Source organism: Hypanus sabinus, chromosome 10 (genome assembly GCF_030144855.1).
Source record: "Hypanus sabinus isolate sHypSab1 chromosome 10, sHypSab1.hap1, whole genome shotgun sequence".
Classification (NCBI taxonomy): Eukaryota; Metazoa; Chordata; class Chondrichthyes; order Myliobatiformes; family Dasyatidae; genus Hypanus; species Hypanus sabinus.
In genome coordinates this window covers 15260885-15270368 of record NC_082715.1, presented here as the reverse complement: position 1 = coordinate 15270368, position 9484 = coordinate 15260885, and the positions used below count along the sequence as shown (strand labels likewise).

At 45.0% G+C, this 9484-nt stretch overlaps 1 protein-coding gene across 2 annotated transcripts; it reads left to right on the top strand.

Annotated features, from left to right (window-relative positions):
* The first annotated feature begins 3965 nt into the window (after positions 1-3965).
* marcksa (myristoylated alanine-rich protein kinase C substrate a) lies at positions 3966-7946 on the top strand. Of its 2 annotated transcripts, none has more exons than XM_059981457.1 (2): positions 3966-4435; positions 5889-7946. In XM_059981457.1, the coding sequence occupies exons 1-2, from the start codon at positions 4337-4339 to the stop codon at positions 6843-6845; spliced, it is 1056 nt and encodes a 351-aa protein (XP_059837440.1). In that variant the 5' UTR covers positions 3966-4336; the 3' UTR covers positions 6846-7946. The 2 variants fall into 2 exon arrangements, with proteins under 2 accessions (XP_059837440.1, XP_059837439.1); XM_059981456.1 differs by having other exon boundaries at positions 5886-7946.
* The last annotated feature ends 1538 nt before the right edge of the window (positions 7947-9484 follow it).

Genomic DNA, 9484 nt, shown 5'->3' with positions numbered 1-9484 from the left:
TTCAGGGTCCCAGAGAGTCCTTCCAGGTGGAGCAACACTTCACCTGCAAGTCTGTTAGGGACAGCTACTGTGCTCTGGATGTGGTCTCCTCTACATCGCTGACACCTGATGTGGATTGGTGGACTGCATGGTCAAGTAAAACACTCCATCCACAACAAGCAAGATTTCCTGACTACAAACCATTTTAATTCCCCATTCCCTTTCCAACATGTCCACCCATGGTCTCCTCTATTGACAGTTTGAGACCACTCAGGCTGGGTAGCCTCCCATGAACCTTCCCCCTTCCCTCTTCTTTTATTCCCTACCCTGGCTCCCCTCTTACCTTTTCTCTTCTTTTCAACTGCCTGTCACTTCCCATTGATGCCCCTCCTCCTTCCCTATCTCCCATGGTCCACTCTCCACTCCTATCATAATCTTTCTCCAGCCCATTACCTTTTCCAACTATCACCTCCACTTGCCCTCCCCCCACCTTCATATTCTGCCTTCTCCCTCCTTTCTTTCCAGTCCTGATGTAGGATCTTGGCCTGAAATCCTGACTGTTTAACCATTTACAAAAATGTTGTCTGCCCTGCTGAGTTCCTCCAGCATTTTGTGTGTGCTACTCTTAAAACATAAAAGAAGCCAAGTTGCAGAAGTTGTAAAAGAGCAGGATCACTAATAGCTGTTTTCACCAGAAAGTTACAGAAACCCCAAAACAGGAATAAAAACTCAAACCAAACACAATAAAAATGGAAATAGACACACTCAGACACTATAAACCAGTGGGACTAATTGTAAATAGAATATAGCTCCCAAAATACTTATTTAAAACTGAATTGTATGCAATAAAGCACAATTTTACTTATTACAAAATATGAAACAATGCTCCGGCTGAAAGAATAATAAAATTAGTAATAATACCAGGTTTTAAGTAAACTGAAACCAGCCCAGACTTTGCAACCTATCCTTTGGGGAGATGTACAGCTGATTATCAAATAATGCTAGTGTATGCAGGTTTGCCTCAGTGCTTCAAATGTTTTAAATTGTAGTCTTGTCATTCTTAAAGTGTTTTTAATTTTGACTTGACTATTCACCTGAAATCCCTCTGATGCTCAAGTTAAATTGACATCAAGTTTTAGCCTACTGTTTTCATTTGTACCAATATCTTTCATAAACAAGACAGCTTCCAAATCTCCTCAAATTCCTAATGAAATATGGCAAGCAGCGGTTATATTTCTTTCGGAGTGTGAGGAGATTTGGTTTGTCACCAAAAAACATTTGCAAGTTTCTACTGATGTGCCGTGAAGAGCATTCTAACTGGCTGCATCACTGTCTGGTATCGGGCGGGGCGGAGGGTGGGGTAGTGGGGCTACTGCGCAGGGTTGAAATAAACTGCAGAGAGTTGTAAAATTAGTAAGCTCCATCATGGGCGCTGACCTCCGTAGTATCCAGGACATCTTCAAGGAATGATGCCTCAGAAAGGTGGCATCCATCATTAAGGACCCCCATCAAAGTGTTCTCATTGTTACCATCAGGAAGGAGGTACAGAAACCTGAAGGCACACACACACACACACACACACAGTGACTTAGGAACAGCTTCTTCCCCTCTGCCATGCGATTTCTGAATGGACATTGAACCCGTGAACACTAACTACTTTATTTGTTTTTGCTCTTCTTATTTAATGTAACTACTTTTTATATGTACTTTCTGTAATTCGTTTTTTTTCTGTAGTGCTATAACATTGTACTGCTGCCACAAAACGACAAATTTCACGACATATGCTGATGATATTAAACATGATTACGATTCTTTGGACTGTGGGTGGAAACCAGAGCGGCCCAAAACAAATCCACGCGGTCACGGGAATAATGTACAAACCCCTTACAGGCAGAGGTGGAGGCTTTTATTTTAGTGTGATTTTGGCCTGAAATCCATCTGATATTCATGTTAAAGTGACCACATTTTAGGCTAGTGTTTTCACTTATACCAACATAACAGTATTTTGATTAAGCAAGACTGTTTCTATCTAAATACATCTGGGAGCGGGAGGTCATTAGAACATCCACGTGAAGTTTACATTAAATAGCAAAACAAAATTGAATGCACGCTACAATTTTTATTTCACCTAATACAATTCTCACTACACATACATATGTCAAAACGCATTTAGAACTGCTCTCCATATACCGACATTGTTCTTTTGTCAAAATTTAAATCAAATTAACTCGGAAGGTTGTATAAACACAAACTTTTTTCATTTACTATCAAGTATCCCTCGCTTCTTTGCCACATATATATTCATTTCGCAGTCATTACTAAACAACAGTGGTGCACTATTTTTCGACGCCTTGTTTTGACGTGGTTTGTTGGACCAAGTATTGATTAGATCATTTCTCCACAGAGAAATCCGGTGGCAGCTTCTTTTCTACCTTCACCTGGATTGTGTATTGTATCCTACTTTAACCCTTTACAGTGGGGCTGAAAGCGGTGAGGGTGGGGTGGGGGGGTTGGGAGAAAGGCGGGAAGGGTGGGGGCAGAACCTTGGACTGCTGTTTCTGCAGAAGCGCTTGTTACAATCGTTCACAGTCCAAGCCATGTGTCCTGATCCAATCAATGTCACTTCAGCATATACAAAACCGTTTAGCTCTCTTTGTGCCGGCCCTGGGTGTGATCTGAGGCTGATTTTCTTTTAGGGTTTTATCCACTTCGTTCCTTCTCTTTGGGTCATCCTTGGGTTGAAGGTAGTTGTCATGGCAACCAGCAGTTCCATTCCTGTGGAATCGGGCTAGGCGTTTTGGATTCACGTTAAACCAGACTCCCATCGTGTGTGCTTGTGTGTGGGGGGTGGGGGGTGAGGGGCGAGCAAACGGGATTGAAATGCCCGTTGGTACAGGCACCTTGGTCGATCCGAGAGACATCACCCACATCAGAGAGAGTCACCTCCTAGCACCCAGCGGCAGGATCCTGTGCAGAGCAGCCCGACGGCTGAGGGGGGACAGGAGGATATCAATCAATAATTTATCCATGCGTCAATGCGAAGTAATTTGTTTAAGCTACGAAAGATGCGTGATCTCCGGACAGCACAGACAGTCGACCAGCAGAGCAAACTCCCGGGACCGTCGCGATGGCAGATCCAGTTGCTTGTAGCCCAACGCCACCGGTGGAGAAGCTCGTTTAACAAATCACTTCACGTACTCCTTCTTCATCGGCAAGAATCCAAAGTTGAACCTTTTCTCTCCCATTCACTTCTACAGAGAGCGAGAGAGACAGAGAGAAAAGGGGTAGAAAAAAATCTTATTCTTCCCATTTCAAGGGTCCACACAGGAGATGCAGCCAGACAATTATATCATAGTAACGAAGCGCGTTTCCCTATCGCCAGCATAAAACACATTCAAGGGAGAGAAGCCATTTGATAAACATTTTCGTTGGCGGCGGCTATTTTGTTAGCTATTAGAAGCAGGAATGGTAATCCAAATGTTTGAACAAGTTTCTCGATGAGGCGAATAGAAATGCTTTTGTCCCTGTGTGTATTTCTTCCGGGCATTTTGTTTCTTTGCACTATGATCAGTAAACTAGATCGCAAATCGCCAGCATCAGAAATTACCATCCTTGATTGAAACCCAATTAGCTGTGTGAAGCCATTTAATCCAAGACAGGGGAAGCACTTTAAACATGTTTAACATGTCACAATTGTAAATATATATACACACACACACACACATAATGTGTTTGCATCTCATACCAAATCTAGTACAAACCAATGTGACCAGTAAGAATTCCCAGATTTTCCCTGCACCTTTTCAGCGATATATTTGGCGAGAAAATATTCTTGATTGTTTGCTACATTTTTTAAGCCCCTCCCTCGTAGCCTGCGATTGGCGAAGCGCTAGATTCGAAAGGCTGTGATTGGAGGTGCCTGGATTCGGTTGGCGTCATTGCTAAGTACCCCATTCATCTATGCATTTGGGCGTTGGACTCTCTGCATGTTATTAGCGCTCAGGGAGATTTCTCCATTTTGCCCCCTTGTCGAAAAGCAAACGCTACAAATCTTGGATTTTTTATTACCATTGCAACGTGGCCCCTTTCGTCCCCTTTTTTCCTGCGGCTCTGCATAAGGTTTGATTGCAGAGAACTTAAACTTTTTTTTCCTAGGGGTGTGATCCGGCTTCCCCCCCCCTCCACTCCTCCTTCTGTCTGACCGTCCCCGTGTGTGTGTGTGTGTATGTGTGTGTGTGTGCGTGTGTGAGTGTGTGTGTGTGTGTGTGTGCGTGTGTGTGTGTGTAGCATTGAAAAGCCAGGCGTCTTTGTTCGCTTTCTTTCTTTCGCTGGCTGGGAGTTTCTTTGTTGTACGAACATGGGAGCCCAATTCTCCAAGAACGCTGCAAATCGTGAAACTGTGGCTGAAAAAGCCGGGGAAGCTGCCGCCGGATCACCTTCTAAAACCAACGGACAGGTTTGTATGCATTTTACAATAGATTTAGATTTTCCTTTGATTATTTTGATGTCCTGGGTGCTCTTCTTCCTCCTCCCCCCCCCCCCTCCGCAACTTAGTAGTAACAGAAGAAATTGTTGCATAAAGGCGAGTGTGATATCTAGGGCTCGATCAAACCCTTTTACTCCACGATTTTTATCGTTTGGTAATATTGTTGAACGAAGTGGTAGGGGGAAGGACCACCCCCGCCGTATGAGAAACGAGAATTATGAATGTCTTAAATTGCGGAAAACGTATGTTAAAGTGCAAAATGGGGCTAAAATATCTGGCCTCGTGTGGTTGAGGGTTGATAGAACGAAGTGTTTCTTCGACCTGGGTTTTGCTGTGAGAATCTTTCACATGTCCAGAACAGTTGCAGCCCGGCTATGGTCGGAGTTGGTCTTGCGTGATCGGTGATACGGTTAATTGTATTTTCGGTGAGAAGTTGGTGGACTTGGCAGTGAAATTTGTGGAACACCTTTCCGAGTAGAGTTTAAAATTAACCTCTCTCTTTCACCCCCCCCCCCTCCCCAAACTGTCTGGTGTGATTCTGTCACCGTACATTGTGACAGTGGGATCACGCTGTTCTGTATATATCTATAGGAGGAATGGTACCAGGAATCGGAGTCATTGGCTCCGGTAAGCTGAAGCTTGGATTCGGTGTTTTTTCTCCCCACCTTTGGTTCTGTGTGTGAGTGAGTCTCGGTTGGCGCGTCACGGTGGCTGTGCTTACACTGCCTGCGAGAGGCGCCTGTATCAGCGAGTGACTCGCGGCTGCAACGTCGCGGTCGGGGGCGCCTCCTAGCGCCTCTTTCCCCTTCATCCTCAAACACGGGCAGATGGCATCGCTGCACGTTAGCACCTAATAGGAACACTTGGACAAAAGTCCTCTCTGCACCCCCCACCACCACCCCCGATCGCCTCTTTCCAGTTGCCTTGTCCAGGAGGGGGCACGATCGTGTATTATTAAAATAAGAAAATGTTCAATATTGCCCATAACCATGCATTATTGTATTTGAATGGGCGTGTAATACCATTTGCTACCTTTAATGCACAATGAACTAGCTTGGGGGTGGGGGAGAGGAGTTGAGAGAGAAGGACGTTTCTCCCTTCGTCCTACTTCAGCGATAACCGTTATCGTCAGATCCTGATCCTGTAACTTTCCAAAGGAGGGTTTATTATGGGTAGCCGCTGGGAACAGAGGTGTTGAGGTACTCCCAAGTGCTGTGTCCATGACCTTGCAGCCGTTTCCACGCCGTGCCCGTTTCACATGCCGCCTCGGCTGCAGAAACAAAGCCCCAACCCTCCTCCTCCACAGTACAATACGTAAGCGGTGCCGGGCCATTTTGTGTACAATGTCGCCTCTCTCCTGGGTGTTTAATAACCCACCATTTTGTTGTTTCTTTCTTCCCCTCTCGCTTTCTGCGATCAGCAGGAGAATGGGCATGTGAAGGTGAACGGAGACGCCTCCCCGGCGGCGGCAGCCGCCGCCCCCTCCGCCTCCGAGGAGCCCGTCGAAAAGGAGGAAGTGCAGGCGAATGGAGCCACCCCGGCCGAGGAGAACAAGGAGCAGCAGCCGCAGTCACAGCCGAAGGAGGAGGGCGGCGAGGCGGCTGCAGAGGCGGGCAGCAGCAGCACCCCGGCCGCCAAACCCCAGGAGCAGAGTGGCGAGGGGGCGGCGGCCGCAGCCGAGGGTGGCACTGCCACCACCCCAGCAGAGGGCGAGGCTCCGGCCAAAGGCGAGGAAGGAGGGGCAGCGGCCACGGCCGCCAGCCCGACCAACAGCGAGACCCCCAAAAAGAAGAAGAAACGCTTCTCTTTCAAGAAGTCCTTCAAGTTGAGCGGCTTCTCCTTTAAGAAAGCCAAGAAGGAAACGGGCGAGAGCGGCGAAGGTGAAGCTGCGACAGCAGCAGCCGCCGCCGCCGCCGCCCCAGCGGCAGCAGCCCCGGCCGAAGCCGAGAAAGAGCCGGGTGCAGCCGCAGAAGCCGGCAGCGCCGAGGAGAGCAAATCCACCCCGGCTGGAGGAGACGACGCCGCCGCCGCCGCTGCCGCTTCCCCTGCCCCTGCGGCGCCAGCCGAAGCCAAGAAAGAGGAGAGCGCAGCCTCGCCGGAGGCTGAGCCCGAGGAGAAGGCTCCCGAAAGGGTGGACGTACAGGAAGCCAAAGCTCCAGAGGAGCCCAAAGCCAGTGAGGAGAGACCTACGGCAGAGGCGGCCTCGTCTAACCCAGCCCCCGCTGCTGAGGCGTCCACAGCCGAGCAAGACGCTGCAGCGGCGGCCGTACCCGCAGCAGCAGTAGCAGAGCCCGCAGCAGCAGAGCCAGCTGTGCCACAGGAAGCACCCTCCGAGTCCAGTCCAGCACCAGCTACCGAGTCGGCAGAGCAAAACCAATAAGAGCCCAAAACTGGAGTGATTATCAAAATGGACCTTTTTTCCATATTTGTTTGTTGGAGTGGTGCCAGGTACTGGTTTGGAGAACTGTCTGACCAGGGATTTAAAAAAAAAGGCTTTTTTAATTTTAAAAAAAAATCCCAGCGCATTAATTCTGTTACCACCATTCCAACAGGCAGAGATGAGTCCCAAACCTCGCTCTGTCAATTTTTTTTTTGCATCAGTATTACTGTTTTTGCATATTTTGCATTTTATACAAGTTTAATTTTTTTTGGTCAATTATATGGACACGTCCAATGGTGTGGATAATCTGGGTGGGTCAATCCTGGGTGCAGTGTAAATGAAGTAATATTAAAACCACAATGCAGCGGTGTAGTTGCCAAGCAAATGTGCCAGAAACTAATGATGTAAAGGATTAGTCTTTTAAACAAAAATCACATCTCATAAAAGTTATACCATTCAGTTTACAACACTAAATCTAATACAAGAAAACAAGGAATTCCATATCAAGATCAATAGTTTTAGTAATACATTTAAATCATAGAAACTTTTCACTTATCTCATTTTTAGCTGTACAAGTCAACGTGATAAGTAGAAGAAAAAAAAGTTGTATAGGCGTTATTGTTTATTGCTGGTTCATGACCTTGAAAGTGTAATTATGTATTACAGCAGGGTGTTTTTAACTGTGATTATGTATAAATGAAAACTTAATATCAAGAAGCACATGAAGTTTGCAACTCTTCACCCTGCCCCATTTTGTAAAATTGCAGTCATCTTGGAAGATCTTTTAAAAACAATTTTAAATGAAAAGCTGTGATAAGTGGAATGGTTGCTGTTTATATACTGTTGTATGTTTGGTTACAGCAGTCAATGCTTTTTTTTCAGTCGTCTTTGACAATTGGGAAAACTCTTCAGATGCAATGCGTTTCGTGTAGCATCTTGTCTATCATGGTTTTTTGTAAATACTGGAGAAAGTTTGACCAATTTGACTTAGAAATGGAATGTAACTTTGCTTACAAAATTGCTATTAAACTTCTCTGCTTAAGGTGTTCTAATTTTCCGTGAGCACACTAAAAGCAAAAATAAATGTGAATAAAGTTTCAACTTCAGTGTTTTTTTTTAATTTGAAAGTTCTGTTGACTTTGTGCAGTTTAGAAAGACGCATGGTTTCGCGGCTATACCTGAAATGGTAGTCTGCTCTGTTGGGGCTGATATGCTCAGGAGGAAGTTGATAACAGAGGGTAGAAAATGTGGTATGCTTAAAGTGTCTGCCTCATTTGCTCGAACAGATTCTGAGCTGTGCCTACCTTGAAGAAGTTTGGGAGCTCAGTTAGGTCCTCTCCCATTGCTTCCCCCTCTGACTTTCGACCATATGCTCCATCTTGTACTTCTCCTTCCCCCCCCCCCCCAAACTTACAGTATGTATATTAAATAGTTAAGATGAGCAGTACAAAAATAGACTTTTTTTAAAAAAAAAGTAGTGAAGTAGTGTTCATGGGTTCAATGTCCATTCAGAAATTGGATGGCAGAAGGGAAGAAGCTGTTCTTGAATCACTGAGTATGTGCTTCAGGCTTCTGTACCTCCTTCCTGTTGGTAACAATGAGACGTCTTGGGTGGTGGGGGCCCTTAAATGATGGGCACTACTCCTTGCAGCTGTCTTGGATGCTACCCATGCTAGAGCTAACTTTACAAGTTTCTGATGAAGGGCCTTGGCCCAAAACATCGAATTTGTAAATGATGCCTAAACAGAGTTCCTCCATCATTTAGTGTGTGTGTGTGTGTGCGTGCGTTACACCTGGCAGTTTTTCTGTCCATTATACACATCCTACAGTGTATTTTAATGTACCATGTGCACCCAAGAAGTAATGTAATTTTTGACTGTTAATTGATCGTGTGTTTTCTAGCATGCTGGAAATCTGATCCAAACATTGATGGGAAACCAGTAGGTATGCAAGATCTAATCAGTGACTTATAATACAGCTCCATTGGTGTTTGAATATTTACTTACTATTCAGCAATAACATTTTTGCTTATCAGGTGATAGTTTTTTTTACTGGCAAGTAGAAATTGTAGTGATTTAAATTTTAGTACACATCTTTTGGAAGCCAATTCTATGAAGCTTAACATTGAACATGTGCCAACAGTTAGTAAATTCAAGCCAAGTCCTAAGTAGGAATGCATTCTTTTGGGAGTTGGTGCTTTGCTGTGATAAATTATGCTTGAGGTACATAGAAAGGATATGAGCAATTTATGCATTCCAGTGTACATGGCTTTATGCAGCTAACTTAATGTTGAGAAATTAGATGTTCGAATAACTTCAAGATAATGAGTTACTATTTTGGAATTTAACACTACATTGGTATGCTTCTAGTCCTTGCGAAGCTGAGGATGAACGGGTCTCCCAGCTGCTGTAGCCATGCATGTTCCTGCTTTTCATCACCTAATTTGTTATCTCCCTTCATATTTTGATATAAATTGGTAATATTGTCAGCCAAAATTCAACATTAAATTTTCTTGTCAGCTTTTATTGATGCAAGTTATCATGTAGACTGAAATTCCTTCAACCACTCTCAAACCTTTGTTTTATAGGAGGAAGAGGGGTTTTGAATGTGGTCTCAATTAGTTTCCTGAACAGATGCTA